We start from the raw sequence: 19,831 nt of genomic DNA, 5'->3' as shown, positions 1-19,831 counted from the left end.
AAGTTATGTACTAAAAAAAAACTATAATAATAATAAATAAAAATATTACAAATGTGCCATTATTTTTTGGTGTCACACACTTTTAAGTCGTGTTTTATTCACATAGCCAGTGATAAATCTTATTTTGAATATGATGTTTGTTATTAGATGCGTGTGTATGTATGTATGTGTGTGTGTCTGTATGTATGTGTATAATCATTTTTTATTTTTTATTATTATCTATGTCTTGCTGCTGTTTTTGTATTGTTGTACACTGGAAGCTCCTGTCACCAAGACAAATTCCTTGTATGTGTAAGCATACTTGGTAATAAAGCTGATTCTGATTAGAAACTAGTTAGTAAAACTGAAAAGGTTCTAATTTGGAAGAATATGTCAGCACGATGGATATGCTGTAAATGATGGTCAGTCTGGACAATCGTGAAGTTTAACACTATTAGTTTCAAGTGTTGCTTAGTATTAACTAAATTAAAACGTCAAAATTCTAAATATAATTGACATTGTACAAAGTCATTAAATAATTCAGTCATTTTAAGATGTTAGAAAGTGGTGAATCAGCTTATTGCTTGAGACTAATCACAATTATTTTGAGTGACTTCTGCCTTTGTGAGTGTTTTGATAGCATAAAACGTGTGCCTGGTATCTCAGGTTATTTACTGATTTTTAGTTTCCCGTTCTGGTGATGTTTCTGCTAATGTTCATGTAGGCTAGTTTTGAGTGTGTTCTTAACTTCTTTAGCTAGAGATAGCTAGCTATACTCAGCCAAATAGCACCAATTAGCCACTGCTTAAACACTCAAATACTAGGCCTCTCTACAAAATTCTGAATTAAAAAAAAATGGTGATTTAGAGGTTATTTGACTTCATCTGCCAGAGTTGTCAAAGTCCGGTAAAGTTTGAAATATATTAACAGATTCGAAATCCCCGGATCAATAACTCATTACAGAAACGTAGTTAAAACACAAACGACACCTCTTCCCACCGGTAGTAATGTAGATAGCGAGCTAAAGTCTGCGAGACTAGTCTGCAGGGACCGTCTGCAAAGTGCAAAACCGAAAAGCGATACTACAAAAATATTCAATAACTTCACTGTTACACGTTGTAGTACAGTTCACACATCAATGGTAAAAAAAAACAAAAAAACAAAAAACAAAAAAAAACACATTTGCATAATTTTTAGGATTTTTTATTAGGAAACATATGCAATAACTTCACTGTTATGCAGTGTAGTGTCACCAAATTCAGTTCACACATCAATGGTCTCCTGCTGGTTATACTACAACACTTAGTTTGGAAAAATGTGCTTTTGCATAATTTTGAGAATTTTTTATTAGGAAACATATTCGATAACTTCACTGTTATACAGTGTAACACCATCAAATTCAGTTCACACATCAATGGTCTCCTGCTGGTTATACTACAACACTTAGTTTGGAAAAAAAGGCTTTTGCATAATTTGGGGGATTATAATTTATTTTTAATTTTTATGGTTATCTAATAGATCTCATGGCCACTGCCTTTAAACCAATCAAATGAAGGATGCATAGGGTGAATAAGTCACTAGCCAATCAGGAGCAACTTTCAATTAAGCTCTACCTGCAGTGATCATGTTTTAGTCTGCAAAAAACCTATGATCGGGAAAGCAGTCTTTCAATTCAATTGAGTTGAAAATCTTTTTTTCGATTCTTTATGCATTTGGATTCCCCTGAATTTTTTTCTTCAGTCCAGTTCCATCAATATATGTAATCTTATGTTTTCATTGCCTTTTCATTGTAGTTATTAACATATTTAGTTGAAGTATGCTTGTATACCTGTTCAGACATTTAAATTTGATCTAGATCTTGTGTGTATTTGATTAACAATGGGTAGAGTTAAAAAAGGAAACATAGCTCAGAGGAAAGACAATGGCTGGTGGAATGGAAGCTTTGGTCAGAACAATGAAGAGTGCTAACATTTCATAGAGAGATACAGGTTATTCCTAAAAAATCTAGTCTGAACTCTCTCTGACTCTGTTTGGTCAAGATCATAAGAAAAACCGTCATTGGCTATGGGTCATATAGACCAGAAATCAAAATGAAGTGAGGGATTTGATTAGTAAACAACAGATGAATGAAGCTCAGGTAATGGAAAAAAAAAAAAAATCTGACTGTGAGACCAAGGAGCCATCAGTATGCAAGACAAAAAAGACTGACGATGAGAAACATGTTAGAGAGGCATGTACTCAAGACAGTGGGACAGAAGACCTGCTTCTGAGCATGATTCATAATATCGAATCAGTATCAGATGAGGACATAGAAGAGAATGAGGCAGATGACGAACAACAGAAGATGTCATTGCAGAGTATAGTTCAAGTAGAGGAAGCAGTCACATATAGAGGAACACGTATGTAGAGGAAGTATCAGACAAGAATGAGGCAGAAGATGAACAATTGCAGAGTATAGTTCAAGTAGAGGAAGCAGTCACATATAGAGGAACACGTATGTAGAGGAAGTATCAGACAAGAATGAGGCAGAAGATGAACAACAGAAGATGTCCTTGCAGAGAAGAGCCCAACCTGAACATGGAAAGACAAAAACAATGGAGAAAGTTGCCAGTGGTTTCAAAGAGGTTCACAATTACAGTGAATAGAACGAAATGGCAGACAATTGTTCCACTGCACGGTTCAATGAAACTGAGGCAACCATGGACCAATGTATTGTACAACAGTTTCCAAGAGGATAATCCCTGTTGTACCCTTGCCTTCAAGAGCCAGCATATCAACACTCATCACAGCCGGAAATTTAATAGTCCTTATTTAAACATTAGTGCAGTTTGTACATTCCCTTTCTGCAGTGCAAAATGCTTCTTTAAAAGGAAAAGGGAGCCAGTGGGAGACACCCTGATTAAGATATCTGTGCTACAAAGAGGAAAAATGGCACACAAATCAAGTGAAAGACAATTCAGACCAGCAGCAAACACAAGAAGAGGGAGAATTCCAAGAGCTCTACATAAAGGAGTGAGACAACTCTTCTATAGTAAACTTAAAAAAACACCCTTTCCTGAACTTAATTTCAGGAAACATAACCTGAAGTCTGAACAAAAATATTCTTAAAGTGATTAGTTCAGAGGTTAGAAAAAGTAAAAGAATTCATGATGATGTTTTCATGGAGATGTACCTCACTCAGAATATCATGAAGGAATGTGACTTCAAATTTCACAAAATGCCTGGGTACATACAGTGCTTTCAAGTTGACCCCTTTGGTGTACATATGTATACTGAAACAGGAATAAGCATAGTTGTGCAACACCTAAGAAAGAAGACTCCACTGACCTTATACCTAGATGCTATATGTAATGTTGCATCCAAAGTCCCTGGTCAGACCAAAAGACTCCTTTACTACTCTCTCACTCTTCCTGGATGTGGTCAGAATGCACCTCCCCTCCCAGTCTGTGAAATGCTGACAAATGAACACTCTATACCACCAATTACATTCTGGCTAATGTAGTTCCTCCGAAAAATGTCACAGTACACAAAACTAAGAGTACATCAGGTAGAAACAGACTACAGCTGGGCAGTACTCCAAAGTGGTGTTCTGTCATTCAACATGGAGAGCATTGTCAGCTACTTGGACAGAGCTTTTGCTATTTGTTCAAAATTGAAGACATGGAAGGATATTCAAACATTTACAGTGCTACAAATATGTTCGGCACATGTGTTCAAAGCTGTCGCTCAGTCAGTTGGGAGAAAAATATTTTGCAATATTTGCATTTGCCAGGTTGCAAAACACTACCTCAATGACCACAGCACTGAGTCTTCCGCTCACTGTGCACTGTATTAATTGGCAAACACAACACCAATACGGTCCTGATTAATCTGAAGGCCATGCAGGACTTAATAAAAGAATGCAAGATTCCCAACATGGAAGAGACAGACAAATTAGAGGACAGCCCCTTAGCTCAGGAAGAAGATGTAGAAGAAAGAACAAATGCCCACACAATTGTTGGCAGATCTCCCTTGACATATGAATTCAAGAAGGTCTTGAAGGAGGTACAGGAAGAGCCTGATAAAAAGGATGCCAAGACTCCACCCGATGAAGAAAATCCATACTTTTGCCCAGGCATTGTTGATGTCCTTTTTGAGAACTACCTAGGCATTTTCCCCTTTGGAGTGGTCTGCTGTTGGGGAATTTGAAAAGGTATGCATCTGACAAAGAAGATGACAACTCTGACCCAAGTAAAATAAGGGACACAAACTGCAATGTAGAGAGATGGTTTGGAATTGTTAAACAGTAAATTCTGAAAAAGCAGAGGCGACTGAGGCCAGGGACCTTTGTCAGGAAAATGCATGGCTCTCTACAGGGGAGAGACAGAGAACACATCATGTCTCATAACTTCTCTGAGCAGTTACTCCTTAAACCCATGCTACCAAAAGACATCACTCAATCTCAGGAGGGTTTGGCAAAGAGAGATGGAGCAAATCCCTACACTGCCAACTCCAAATTTTACACTGCTCCATCCACCGTTCCAGTTCCAAAGAGAGCAAAGTCAACTCTAACCATGGGCAAAGATCTTCAGAAGAGCACAGATGTGAAGAACAGCAGCAATGACCTCACATGTAAAGTGTCCAAGCCTGCCACAGAGGTACTTTTTTGCTGATCACTAAAATAAAATGTATGCTCTAAACAGATTAAAATCAAGTCATTGTAATTTGTAGAGCATGAAACCACTAAGCAATTTGCAGAGCTATAAAAACATTAAGGAAGCATTATGAAACATTAAGCATTAGTAAGGTAGCTGTATTGATACCCAAGGTGTATTCACCCCAGAACACAGTCCATCTTCCATAAAATAATTCCAAAATCCCATAAAACAACAGTTTAATAATGTGAGAAATATTCATGAATACAAAATGAGGTGGGTTTAATGACAGCTTTCTGTACCAGGACAGTAGAATGTGTAGTCAGAGTATTTTAGTACTTAGTACTTTAGTCATTTTAAAATGGAGTTTTCAAATACTGTGTGAAGTGATTACAGTTTTCTTGTTCATATCCTTGTAGGTTGATGCCCTGTGGACATGCAAACCAGCTGAAGTTGTTGTGGCTATTGTAGGGCATGCCGAACAGAGGCTGAATTTCACCCTGCGGCACAGGGAGTTTCATAGTTTGAGGCTTGATGAACTCATCATAGGGGAGGCAAGTTTCTCATTAAAACTGTGGTTGTACCAGATTGTTTATCTCGAATTAATCAATCTGTTGATGCATCAATCCTTAATGTTTTTGAGAAAATATCATGAGTTATGCAGCATAAAATGATATCCAAGTAGATTGTCAGGCCAGAAGTTCTGGAGTGACTTCAGACAAACCAAACTTACCTAAGTGTTGCATATATGATCCATTCTCAAACTTGTTGAAAGCGATGTGATTAAACATAACAACTTTAGCCTCTACATTACCTGACATTTTTGTATGATTAATTTTCTCTACAATTTATCCAAAAGGTGATAGAATGTTACACTGGAGCCATCCTCAATTCTAAGGATACTGCTGGCCGACTATACCACATGAATCACTACACCATGGGTGTAATTTTACACAGCACAAGAGAGCAAATGGCCAGGCAAGGGTTAAAAAATGTAGGAACATCTGTAAAAAATTATTATTTTTATCACTTTAGTATTGTATTCTGGAAGGGTGTCAGTAGGGTTCGAATTGTGTGTACACACCTTTTAGTGTTATTATAATTATTTTATATGACATTGGAAAATTTTGTTTTTAACCAATACATTTTGGTTTGTCCTGTGGAGGAAAATGCATAATGTATACTGTGTACATCCAATCTCTCTTTTGCTTTTGTATATTACAGAACAAATATAGTTGTTTTTCCATTTTCACACATTTCAGGTTAAATTTGATGACTATGATGGAGCCATTGGATTTGTCAATATAAGAAATGTACACTGGAAGCTTGTGGTGAATATATAGCTACTCATATAATACTTTGTGTCTTTACAGCCTTTTTTCATGGCTCATGATTTGTGCAATTAAAGGTTATCAGCCTTACAATTGCTATAAATATTTATAACTACATATAATCAAGTAAATACAACTAAATATACATTACTATTTATTAAACGTTTTAAAAGTTCATGTTCTTTTTTAATTTAATTTTTTTTAATTTTTTTTTTTAATGTAATTAATCAACTCGCAGACAGTGACATATACTGACATTTGTATCTCATGCAGCCTCATTTTGTACATGCTGTACCATGTTATCAGTGCCTCAAGATGCCTCTTCATGGTCTTCATCCCTATCTTAGTGAAATAATTTAAAATTATTGCCCAAACAAAGCACTCAGATCATCCAGCTGTATCGCATTGATGGTCCCTACTGCTCATTTAAGTTGAGTCTTCTTTCATTTACAATGACCCCTAATTGTGAAACTCACTTCCAACTGTTCTGAAAGCTGTCAATTCTCTCAACACTTTTAAGTAGAATGTTAAAATATACCTATTTAAAATGGCTTGTTACTTTTTTATACTCCACACTTTTAAGTCTCTTTTGTACAGTAAATGTATTTTCAATGCTGTATATCAGTTTGTCAACTGTGGTTTTGAAGTTTTATATAAAAAAGCTTATTTTATATTTATTGTTGCTGTTATTGTTGCTGACATATTTGAAGATGGCATGGTTTAATGATGTCATTTTTTTGTTCAAACAGTATCTTCATACCCTTTCAAACCATATTTTTGTGGTTGATCCTATGCAAGGGTCAAATGAAGTTGAGGACTCCAAAAAGGCTGGCTACAGATTTGGATAATATAAGATAGATTATGGGAAATAAATAGGTTGCACACATTTTGGGGAAATTCGAAAATCATGGAGTATGGGCAAATGTAAACCAAAATGTTCACATGTTCAAGATGTGCCGGAATAGACTTGGAAAGGAGGACTGGGTTAACATCAAGTGGCAGCCTGTCAAGATAACCCACACCTTCCAAAAAGATGGCGCCAGTTGTGCGATCTTTGTGATGCAGGTGATTCTATGCAACATGTTATCTTTAGGATAGATAAAACAACATGTAGTTTAACTGTGTAAGATCATACACAGTACATGTGTTCTTATGCCATCTGTACAGATGCCAAGATGACATTATGTATTTCAAGATTCCTAAAGTTAACATTTTCTTAACATGTAATGCAGGGCCGGAGTGAGATTCATATTCAGCCCGGGATGTCATGTCCAAGTCAGCCCACACCCAAAAGGGGGATTGGAGGTGAAGATGATAACAATAAAACAAGATCACAGCAAAAATATGCAATATATGTAATTACTTGAAAATTATTTAAGCTCTCCATGTCATTATACCACATACGGCATTCACCAAGATTTTCACTTTGTCATAAGACATCATTGTATGTGTTGTAAAAATAAGTGAATGTTAAAGGGATATTTGATCATTTCCTCTCCCTCATGCCATCCAGGATGTGTGACTTTCTTTTGCAGAACATGAATGAAGATGTTTAGAAGAACTGTTGGTCCATTCAATGCAAGTAAATGAGAAGCGGTGAGAAACAGATCAATAATTAAGTCAATTTTGACTATAAATCTCCACTTTCACTTTCATAAGCACTCTTCTCTTTTAAGAGTTCTTCTTCTGTTTTTGGTGATTTACATAAGCATATCGCCCCCTACTGGGCAGGGAGGAGAATTTATAGTTTAAAAAAAAAAAAAATTAAATATTGATCTGTTTCTCACCCAACCCTATCATATCGCTTCTGAAGACATAGATTAAACCACTGGAGTTGTATGGATTACTTTTATACTGCATTTATGTGATTTTTGTACCTTCTGAGTTCTGATCACCATTCACTTGCATTGAAAGGACCAACAGAACTGAGAAATTCTTCTAAAAAGCTTAATTTGTGTTCAGCAGAAGACAGAAAGTCATACACATCTGGAATGGCATGAGGGTGAGTAAATGAAGAGAGAAATTTCATTTTTGGGTAAACAAAGTTTATTTAAAGACTATCTAGGCACATAATAACACTATAGAACTGTAAATGTTTATAACTCTTTCAAGATGTACAGGCTCACACTTTAAATGGTCAGTGCTTTGTATTTTAGATCATTAAAATAGCAACAGATCCAGTGAAACAATTAAGGTTGAGTGATTGTTTTTAAATTTTTCATGCCATTCAAAAACGTGCCATTTTACAATTATAAGAGTGAAATAAAAGACTAAAAATAACACATTTGTACTTTTCTTTTACTTGGAATGTCAATGTTCAGTACAAAGGCAAAATTGTTACTGTCTCTTTAAGAGGGTTTTATCGCTTTAAACAACATTGAAGGCACTCTGTGCAGTTTGTTTCGTTGAGTTTAATCTTGTGAGAGCTGTATAGTCCCATTATTTTCGTACCGTGTCGTGCTGTTGCATCTGTATTCATTTACTTTAAGTATTCTGTTATTTTGTGACAAAAAATAATTTTGCTATTATCATTCTGCACTGCTAGGGAAAAGGATTTCAGAGATTAATTGATTGAGATTGTGAGACTGCAGTCAGTATTAAATTTGTGATGATCTTGTAGGCTACCTGAAGCACGTTCATCCATTCAGCTATTAGTAGCCTATCTGTTTTCGATGGATCTTCCGTGATCCTTCCCGCGCTGTCAAGTGAAGCGGCGCAACATCAGTTTCGTCTCTCACAGGCTACTCTCTCATTTGTTTGGGTGTGAGATGATAAAATACAGACTGCGTCCGCTATAATACGGAACGCAATTCTGATCCTTTAAATACCAGATGTTACGGAATGTTGGCAATTGTTATGCGACATATGATGAAAGTTTGTCAATCAACATGCGGACCTAACCGGACCAATTTTTGACCGGCCCAGCGGGAATTCTCCCGATCTTCCCGATTGCCACTCCGGCCCTGATGTAATGTATTTATCCCCATATAGATTCAGTGTGGAACTTGTGCAAGATGGTTTCACATACAGTGCTTTGGAATGACAGCAGCACAAATACCAAACAAAGATATACCTTGGTATTGTGTGTTGTGCAACAGCCCTAACTAAAGAGGCCGTAGGAGAGTTTGGTTATCTCTTACTAGAGTCCCTATAAAAAGTTTCCCAGGATTCTGCAAAAGCATTTTTTTTCCAAACTAAGTGTTGTAGTTTAACCAGCAGGAGACCATTGATGTGTGAACTGAATTTGGTGACACTACAATGTGTAACAGTGAAGTTATTGAATATTTTTCCAAATAAAAAAATCCTCAAAATTGTACAAAAGCCTTATTTTCCAAACTAATGGTAAATTAGTTTTAGTATAACCAGCAGGGGACCACTGATGTGAATTTGGTGACACTACAATGTGTAACAGTGAAGTTACTGACTATTTTTGTAGTATCGCTTTTCGGATTTGCACTTTGCAGACGGTCCCTGCGGACTTGTCTCGCAGCCGGCTCCGCGTAGAGATCAATGTAATTTGTCCAGCTCGGACGAAGGCTCGTTTTGATGAAAATGAGGTTGTAGCTCGTTGTCTACATTACTACGGTTGGAAAGAGGTGTCATCTGTGTTTTAACAACGTTTCTGTAATGATTTATTGATCCGGGAATTTCGAATCTGTGATTATATTTCCAACTTTACCGGACTAGTTGAGTCAATAGGTGATTATTACATTTACATCTCGTCACTTCATGCGTTTTTACTGATCGGATTGCCATCCGATTAAAGAAGCACATTCCATTTACACTTGGCCACATATTATATTAATCACCAGTTAATGTTCACATTTGTTGTTTATTGTTTCCCCGTTAATCTCGATTCCTTTTATTTCAGCAAGTAACATTGTTATTTTTATCCTACAGTTATTGGATTTTTATTTCCTTTTTCTTTTTTTTCTTTTTTACCACTATATACACACATATCACTGGTTACTATGCAAAGAAAGCTCAATTCTCTATCCACAAAGTTCATGTGAACGAATTTATCAGTTTATCTGTAGGAAGTGGAAAAGGAGGGGTAAATACATGTTGTTGTTGTCTCTGTCATTCTTTTCTCTTGAAAAAGCTCCAGCAGTAAAGGAAATATGGGACTTTTGTCTGTTGCTGTTTATTTAGGTGAGATTTCAAACTAATTTATAAATAAAATAACTGTCAAACCACGAATCAGATCTAAAATAAGACCCACTGGTTATTATTTTTTATGCTACTGCATGTTGCTGTTAGGCAAATCCATTTCTTAAGCAACCTCAACAATACTCCTTTGAGACAAACATGCAAATGTGTAATTTTGAAAGTATGTGTTGTTGAGATTGTAACTCAAATGTTTATTCAAGGGAATTTTTCTAAGAATGGTTTTAAAAAATGTAGAGTGAGAGGAAAGTGTGAGATATTAACATGTTGTTGCATTATGTAACTTTTCAGTGCTGTTTTCATCATTTCTCGTGCATGGAGTGTCTAAAGGTATTTAAAGTACTTCAGAGAAACTCTGTCTGTCTATCGCTCTGGCATTTTGGTGATGTTATTCCACATCCTCCAGAGTGTCTAAGAACCTACCCAAGGGAGCCCATCTATCTGACGTGGAAGGTGGAAGCCAGAGAACTCCACCTTGTCTGCTGATTCAAACACATTTAATGCTAATCTTATTTATAATTATTTCATAAATGTCATTATATCCATATTTTTCATAAATTCTAACAACGGTATTAAATCACAGCTAATACATTTTTTCATCTCCCCCCTCCTATCTCCAACCTTCTGTCCTCTCACTCAGAGATGCCCCCTGCTTCTCTGGAGGTCTGGCCTGACAGCAGACAGCACTTCAGGGGTGAACAGTTCTCCCTTCACTGCTCAGTAAATGATGGTAATTCAACAGGCTGGATGCTGAAGAGGCTTCAAGGAGCTGAAGTAAAGTCTGGCTGTTTGCAGTTAAATGGCACAGAATCTACAGACAGGCCTAAAGAATGTCATTTTATTGACATCAGCAACAAGAACAGTGGGTTGTACTGGTGTGAGAGTCCTGCTGAAGACAAGCGAAGCAATACCATCAATATCACTGTGAGCTGTAAGAACACCAGTGCCGATAATACATATTTAAATCACACTGGTGCTTTCACATTAAAGCTTTAGGTCAAGACCAAAGTTGGTTTGATGTTTAAGTTTGGTTGGTAAACAACATAGCTATGCTGGTCCACCAGCTAGCCTAGCACCAAACCAGCACAATACAGCATAAACCAGCATGGGAATTGCAAACTGGCTAGGCTTGCCTTTTTTTAGGAGGGGTTTATCATCATTAGTTCTACAGTTGTAGGTTTTATTTCATGTTCCACTCTCTGTTTCCAGATGGTGAGGTGATTCTCTTCAGCCCAGTTCACCCAGTGATGAAAGGAGGAACAGTAACTCTGCAATGCAAGTCCTGGTTGTATAAGGTCAGCCAGACTGTACTCTACAAAAATGGTGTCAATGTCCTGTCACTGAATGGCACTAAAATGACTATTGAGAATGTCACCAAAGCAGATGAGGGGTTTTACAAATGTGCTTTTGCCAATTCGAGTTTGGAGAGTTCAGAGAACTGGCTTTCAGTAAGAGGTGCGAAATCTGAATTTCATTGTTAACTGCATGTGATTCCATTTCATTCAGTTTGTAACGTAAATTTGTCTTTGCAGAGAACTCCACAGTTGACTCACAAGATGAAAAGCCATCTACAGGTATGAGATTCAGATATTATACCTGTGATTTAATTTGGTTTACTTATCATACAATACCCGTGCTCTTATACTTCTGTATGATTTCCAGGATCCTTGGTCTGGGTGTCAGGGATCTGTATCATCTTTATTCTTCTGGTGCTTCTTCCTGTGCTCTGGCTGCTATTTCCAGGTCTCAGGTAGACTGTACTCATTGTATCACAGTTGTATTCAAGCAATGAACATTAGTAAGGAATAAAAATATTATAAACAGTCAGCCTCTGCCTGAAAGTTCATAATATACTGTTAATTGCCGACACTAGGACACTAGGGTTTTCAACCATCAAGTAATGCAGAATTGGTATTCGGTATGGTATAGCATTTCTTAGAGAGGTGCCTGAAGCCAAATACCTTATTCAGAAAGGCACGAATAATGACTTTGAAAAGAATAATGAATTTTACTGAATGATAGGAAAAAAAAATAGATAGACTGATCCAACGGGCACAGGGATAAAGCAATATATAAAAAAAAATTTACAATGCAATTTACGAGACTGAAAAGCCAGTATGACTAAAGTGTCAACATTATGAATGAAAATACACAAAGTGTGATTTCAAGTTCAAATTGGATGGCCACGTTGCAGTCTCTGTTAGGGCTAGGTATTGATACCGATTCCAGATTAGATTTGATTCGATATCAATTCATATGGGTATATTTCATTTATAATATACTTTTTGCTTACATACAAAATAAATTCTCTCCCAGCTAATCAGGGGACCTTCTAACTAGGTACGTTACGAGGTACATATTGTTTAATTGAATAATTTCTACTATTTACAAGTATTTACATTGATTTATTGAACATATGCTAAAACTGGTACTGTCTCTTTAACAAAGAGCCCAATAGGGTATGGTGCGGGTTTTCTTCAGTGGCGGTTCTGGTTTACTTGGTGCACTAGGCGAGATCCAACGTGGTGCCCCCCTTAATATCAACAACAACAACATGAGAAACAGATACATCTGTATATATTATATATTTTATATATATTTATTATAGTCAAAATCTCCACTTTCTCATCTGAAAGTCACATCTGATGCCTGTTTAGTTTCACTTTCACGTCTGAAAGTGTAAGTGGAGATTTAGAATAAAAAGGGACTTAATATTGATCTGTTTCTCACCCACATCTATCATGTCGCTTTTGAAGACATAGATTTAACCACTGGAGTCTTATGGATTACTTTTAGGCTGCCTTTATGTGCTTCAAAGTTCTAGCCAACATTCACTTGCATTTTATGGACCTACAGAGCTGAAATATTCTTCTAAAAATATTCATTTGTATTCCACAAAAGAAAGAAAGCCATGTTTTTGGAAAGGCATGAGGGTGAGTAAATGATGAGAGAATTTACATTTTTGGGTAAACTATCCCTTTAAATAAAAATAACTAGACAATGAATATAGAAATGTAGTAACTAATATATATATATATATATATTATACTGTTGATCATGATTATCTTATGTTTGTTCAGAATGTAAGAATACATTATGAACATTCATAATCTTAACCATATATAGTGCCTTTAAGGCTGAGTAGCCTATCAAGAACAACTCGTGGCACCCTTTCCCCATCACAATCTTGCGAGCTCTCTGCGGGGGCGGGGTGGCTCGGTTTTGGGGCACCTTTCTCACATCGCTATCTTCCCGGAGCGGGGAGGGACGATTTGGGGCACCTTTCTCCCATTGCGAGGCAGGGGCGGGGCGGCGCAGTTCGGGCCCCTTTTCCCCATCGCGATCTTGCGAGCTCTGTGGGTGGGGGCCGATCAGGTACACTGTCATGCCGCCCCAGAGAGCGTTGCTGCCATAGGCGGCTGCCTATATCGCCTAAGCCTGGATCCTACTGGTTTTTTTTACATCATATATTCTACACAGCTCAGCAATCACGTCGCTTTCTGCCCTGACCAGAATGCAATGGTTCAGGTACACCATATTTCATGAACCACTTTTTCAGAAGGATCTTGGCAGTTGTATCAGCTTTCTGTAAAGATTATCTGTAGAAGAGCACATATTGGCGAGAGACTCGAATGGCTTTACCTTATCCATGCCATGCATGATTAGAATTAATTGTTTATTTATTTTATTTTATTTTTTGATCAACAACTGACTGTAGAGATCAGAAAGGGTATTAAAAGAGACATTATTCAATGACAAATGGGTCCCATGGATCTTGTCTTTGGACACACATACACGGAACAACTTTTTCTCTCAAAATGCAATGAAAGGATCTCGCTGCTGAATATTCCACTGTGCTACACAATTACTGGTGAGTAGGGCTGGCCGATATGTAAAAATGATTTTATGGATAATCGCTTTAAAATACATCCTGATATCCGATTACATCGTCAACCCCCCTGCTGAGGGTTGGTGAATATTTTTGCTTTATTGATTTTGCTTTAAAAATTTAATTCATTTATTGAAACATGAAAAACATAAACAAGACATTTCTAAATTCAAATGGCACTTTAAACTAAATGAAAAAAGCAATAAAATAACGAAGTGATCAAAAAATCTTATTTAACCACCTTATTTAAACATTTACCGTCTCCAATGGCTCCATTTGCCATCACGCAAGCATCCGTCAATGACTCCAGGTGGAAAATGACTAATAGCCTACAGATTAAGAACTAAAGACAATCATGAATGTAAAGATAATAATAATCATAATAATAAAGCCTAATAAATTCCCTTGTGTTCCCAAAATAATGCTGCCAAATGTGTGTTCTTATCGAATTTGTGTTTGTATTGCTTTTGGTAATACAGTTAATGCTGCCTAAATAAAATAGAACTCAATTTTAGGTTCAAGGTGAAGGTGTCTTGTATTATTTTATGATTTAATCACTTTTGTCTTTGTTTCTTTAATACAAAGATATATATTACTGAACCTGCAGAGTTGCGTTCACAATGCATGCCAACCGCATGCAAATGCGTGTGATTTCCTCTCATTTTAGTGGTGCGTAGTGCATAGAGTAAAAGATCGATCTTTGGATTTAAGAATCGATATCGAGATCAGGAAATCTATATTTTTAACCACCCCAGTCTCTGTTTATTGTGCATGGTTTAGAAAAAAATATTTCTCAGACTAAGTATCCAACAAGCACAAGGATAAAGCAATATTTTTAATAAAATTACAATGCAGTTGTGAGTCTGTGAAGCCAATATGATTAAAGAGTACACTTGAAGAGTGAAAATGTGCACGGTGTGATCTCAAGCTCAAATAAGATGGTTGCATTGCTGTCTCCATTTAATTTGCGCGTCTCAGAAATCTGAGCTTGTCAAGAGTAACGTTAGTTAATATACTATGGACCATATAAGAGTGCTAAACGCTATGTGATATGTCATATGTGCAAAGTCAGTGGGCATTGCTGTGATTTTTTTATATTTTTGTGTAAGCATGTCCTAAGGCTCAAATGGTTTTGGTGAAATTGCACACGCATAACGCTAATGGGCTGGATCAAGTGCAATTTAATTCCGAGGTTCTTCTCCGGTTATTGCACCGACAGTGTCCTGTTATATAGTCTGTTCCCTGTCAAGCACCAGCGATATAAACAAAGACAGCACCTATATATATATAATTTTTTTATTTTTTTACATATATATAACCACCTCCCCAAATCCAAACATTTTACCCTCTCTAACTTCTTCCACTAGCACCTTTTGCAGTGACTTAAAAATCACTCTTGGACAACAGGTGGAAAAATACCAATATAAAATAGATTACAAATACAATTGTAATTATAAACACAATAAAAATAATAATAATTAGAAAAACAAAGCGTGACCTTTTTTTTGACCTCTAGATAGTTTGGACATTAATTTTATTACCATCTGCTGGTGGAATTTCCATACTGCAAATGCAGGAACTGATTTTAGACTTTGTGAAGAGAAGCACAATGACTTTCTTTCTTTTCTTTTTTTTCCCCTTTTTCTCCTAATTTGGAATGCCCAATTCCCAATGCGCTTTTAAGTCCTCATGGTCGCGTAGTGATTCACCTCACTCCAGGTGGTGGAGGATGAATCCCAGTTGCCTCTGCGTCTAAGACCATCAACCAGCGCATCTTATCATGTGGCTTGTTGAGCGCGTTGCCACGGAGACATAGCGCATGTGGAGGCCTCAGGTCATCCACCGCGGCAACCACACTCAACTCACCATGCGCCCCACCGAGAACGAACCACATTATAGTGACCACGAGGAGGTTACCCCATGTGACTCTACCCTCCCTAGCAACCAGGCCAATTTGGTTGCTTAGGAGACCTGGCTGGAGTCACTCAGCACGCCCTGGGATTCGAACTAGCGAACTCCAGGGTTGCTAGCCAGTGTATTTTACCACTGAGCTACCTAGGCCCCAATTACCTATTTGTAATGTTTAAAACCTTCCAAATGAGATATACGAGAACTTGCATCTGTATCTCACTAGCTCCTCAAGCAGGCAGTGTGTGAGGTGAGGGAGGGGTGAAGTTTCTGATGAATATGATTGATTTCTTTCTACTGTAAAACAAAGCGAATGCAGTCACCTGCAAAAAAAAAAAAAAAAAAAAACAATTACAGACTGTTGTATAAGGTTGTATAAGTCTGGAATATCACTGCAAAGATTTTGCTGGTGATATAAAATCAAGTAATGATTTTACCACAATAATTTGAATGCAAATTTTTATTTGGCCACATGATTTCCTAAAGAGCACATCATTACTCTAATTTCAGGATTCTGTAGGACTGCACAATTAATGGAAATAACAAAAATCATGATATGGTCATTTGTGATTATTAAACCACAAAAGGCTGCGAGTAAATTAAATGAATGGTTTGATAGCTTGTGTGTGCTACAGAGTGAATGGGCGACACTCTCAAATGCAGTTTACAAACACTGTGATAGCAAAGTGCTGCAGGCTCACACATTTGCGCTATTCCAAACATTTATTACCACAACAATTTATTATACAAATAAAAAAAGCGACAACGTAACACAGAAAATGAGATTATAGGGCTTCACCAGATTTGTATTGAGACGTATTTTTTTTAATTACTATTGCATAGGCAAAAATAATACAATAATCCACAATAATAATTCAGTATAATATATTATTATATATTATTAATATTATGATAATATTATTATTTTTATGTTTTTTTTTGTTGGTTTGTTTTGTTTGTTTGACTTTTGATAATGAGGGAGAGCAATCCACAGTTGACAACACATTCAGCTTTATCTGATAAGTAAAATAAATATAATTAGCCTAAATAAAATAATAAAAATGATAGTTATTATCATAAAAAAAAAAAATAAAAAAAAATTGTGCATGGTGAAAAGGCCATATATGGAGACCTGTTACCCTTCAGTTACTTCACTGTTTCACGGGAGGAATTGTGTGTTCAGGTCCTCCTGGGAAGTTCGTACTTACGAGGTCAGAGATCACAAATATGATGTGATATGCGCTCAAGTGATTTTAGTCATAAAGAACAGACCCGTTTTGTCGTGAATAATGAATAAAGTTGTAAAATTCTGAGATTAAAGGAGGTAAAATTGCATGAATATATTAAATGAACGAAGGTGTGATTATCATAATAGGAATATAACAGAGGCAGCAGCAATCAGAAATCTTCCATTTTTTTATTTTATTTTTTATTTTAAGGTGGCACTGAAATGGCATTGTAAAATACAGACATCTTTTTGCTTGAGCGGTGTGGGAGCTGTAACATTGGCTTTTGCTATGTTACACTAACGATATACTTGACAATGGGGAAAGGAACAGCAAACTTGTATGTGTTTGCTTTTCACACTTTTGGCTGTACTGTTCAATAGTAAATAGTCAAATATAAAGACTTGTGCATTTACTGAAGTTGGCCACCCTAGCTGACACTGTTTGAAAATTTCAATTTGTGTGTATCGTTTGATGCAATAGCTTTCTGGATTTTCATCAGGGAATGTTATTTATGTTGCATGCATGGTGTTTTCGCTTGGTTTTCAGGGAGAAATTTAATGTCTGCCCAAGTGGGACATCTAGAGTGGAAAGATTCCAACAGGAAATGCCTAAAACCAAGCAGGATGTGACTGAAATCCAGTGGGATCTTCCCTGGATGGAGATGGCCAATCTGCTAGACAAGCAACAACATCCCAGCAGCTGAGCACTCTTCTGAAATTTTAGATGTTATCAGATACAATTCATGACAAATTCCTGGAGTCAGAAAACAGCCATTACATAAAGCAATTCACTGATGATATGATGGGTAAATTGCGTAACTGTTTGGTATTCATGGCATATGAGAGTATTTTTGACATCTTCACCTTAATTACTGAAAGATATATGCTATTATAAGCTTTAGAAAAGAGATCAATTTATTAGAACATTGACTGTATACCTCAGACATTAAACTTGAACTAACCTCTCTTTTTGAATAGACCACTAGAATAGCCACTATTTGGAGCTGTTTGTCAGTTTAATTTAGTCATTAATACTTGACTTGCATAAAACCCAGATTATGTAGATGTTAACATTTGAAGCACATTTGTAGGTCACCTTACAATTTGTTTTAACAGTGTTTTCTTATCTCTTGTTTATCATGATAATGATTATTTTCACTCAATGACTCAAATTTGACCTTACTGAATTTGATTTACTGAAAGTTCTTTCTAAAATGTGAACTTGTTTTTGAGTGCAAACCTTGAACTGTTTATAATATAAGTGATGTTTATATGCCTTTGATTGGATTAAAATATTTGATTACACAACTCTCTGGATTACGAGTGTTCACCACAGGTTACAAAAATATCTTTTGGGGTTTTTATTCTGATGGCTGTTTATTACAACAAAAATAACAGTAGTCGATGGGGCCATATTATATAAATGTTTTTTTTTTTTAAAAGGAATAAAGAAAATAAAAAAATAAATAAAAATGAAATACGGGAATGAAATACAGGAATGAAATATGGTAGAGGCCAGTTCTTGCACGTGTGCACAAACGTGGTGAAACTCCACACATGCAATCCATATGCATCCCAAAGAATTCTCAATTGATGAACAAAACGGGGAGTTCCCTATCTGTCACTCCCTCGACGTTGTGTCGATGTAGTGACACTAGGGGTCACTCTTGGGAGCCCGAAACACCTCTGGTCTTTGATAAAACGCCAATGAAAATTGGCGAGTGGTATTTGCATGCCACTCCCCCGGACATACGGGTATAAAAGGAGCTGGTATGCAACCTCTCATTCAGATTTTCTCTTCGGATCTGAACGGTCATGCTCATTGAGCTGAATTCTCACGACTGTTCATTCACCTCTGCGGGATCTGATGGCGCATTTCAGCGGCTTCTCCCTCCTCTGCACTGGTGCACTGCAGAGAATGCCCCTGGGCGCTTCGGCAGAAAAAAGTGAGTATATTTTCCTGAAAGAGTATATTTCTCTAAAAGACCGGCACACACAGAACGTCTTTTTAAAGATACGTCTTTTTAAAGATGACTTTCCGATTGTGTGTTATTTCTGGTTGCAGTCGTTACCTCTCAACTTCAGACGGTCATGATCGCTGTCTTTCGTGTCTGGGCGCGACCCACACGGAGGCAGCGTTCGTGGATGGTTCATGTTCTCACTGCGAGAACATGACCATGTCAACATTGCCGTCGCAGCTTGCTTTCGCGGCTTGCTTGCGGTTGCGGACCTCCCATTCCCCAGCACGCTCGTCTGCCCTGATCGGGCTTCCGCCGGCTCGTCTTACGGCGAGTTCGACCTCTTGTTCTGAGCCCGCGAAGCTGATGAGCTCTGGAGTGCAGCATCGGAGAGCAGGCTTGTCCAGTTGGATGCAAAAGCCTCAGCTGGGCTACCCCCTTCGGGGTCGATTATCCAGTCACAGGCTGATGTGACTGACATGCTTTCCCGGGTGGCCACGACCGTCGGGTTAGAGTGGAACCCTCAACTCTCCCATGAACCCTCGCGGCTCGATGATTGGTTCCTGGGCTCGCGGCGCCGCTCAAAGCAGCCACGCCCAGCTCCAGTGCCTTTCTTCCCGGAAGTGCACGAGGAGCTGACAAAATCGTGGGAGGCACCTTTTACTGCCCGGTCCCGATTTCTCAGTTCCCCCACCCTCACTACCCTACGGAAGGGTGCTATAGAACCTGTCCCTCCA

At 37.4% G+C, this 19,831-nt stretch overlaps 1 protein-coding gene across 5 annotated transcripts; it reads left to right on the top strand.

Moving 5' to 3' along the window:
* Window positions 1-9,350: 9,350 nt before the first annotated feature.
* Window positions 9,351-18,436, top strand: LOC127449177 (uncharacterized). 5 transcript variants are annotated; one of them, XM_051712419.1, is made up of 8 exons: window positions 9,351-9,643; window positions 10,047-10,096; window positions 10,403-10,441; window positions 10,752-11,042; window positions 11,321-11,566; window positions 11,644-11,685; window positions 11,774-11,861; window positions 17,684-18,436. In XM_051712419.1, exons 2-8 carry the CDS (start codon window positions 10,066-10,068, stop codon window positions 17,838-17,840), a joined length of 894 nt encoding a protein of 297 aa, XP_051568379.1. In that variant the 5' UTR covers window positions 9,351-9,643; window positions 10,047-10,065; the 3' UTR covers window positions 17,841-18,436. The 5 variants fall into 5 exon arrangements, with proteins under 5 accessions (XP_051568379.1, XP_051568383.1, XP_051568380.1 ...); XM_051712420.1 differs by lacking the exon at window positions 9,351-9,643 and having other exon boundaries at window positions 9,675-10,096; XM_051712422.1 differs by lacking the exon at window positions 9,351-9,643 and having other exon boundaries at window positions 9,987-10,096; window positions 10,403-10,564.
* Window positions 18,437-19,831: the final 1,395 nt, after the last annotated feature.

The sequence above is a fragment of the Myxocyprinus asiaticus genome, chromosome 12 (genome assembly GCF_019703515.2).
Source record: "Myxocyprinus asiaticus isolate MX2 ecotype Aquarium Trade chromosome 12, UBuf_Myxa_2, whole genome shotgun sequence".
In the NCBI taxonomy this organism is placed as follows: Eukaryota; Metazoa; Chordata; class Actinopteri; order Cypriniformes; family Catostomidae; genus Myxocyprinus; species Myxocyprinus asiaticus.
The sequence above is the reverse complement of the archived record's forward strand: the minus strand, read 5'-3'. Positions and strand labels throughout refer to the sequence as shown.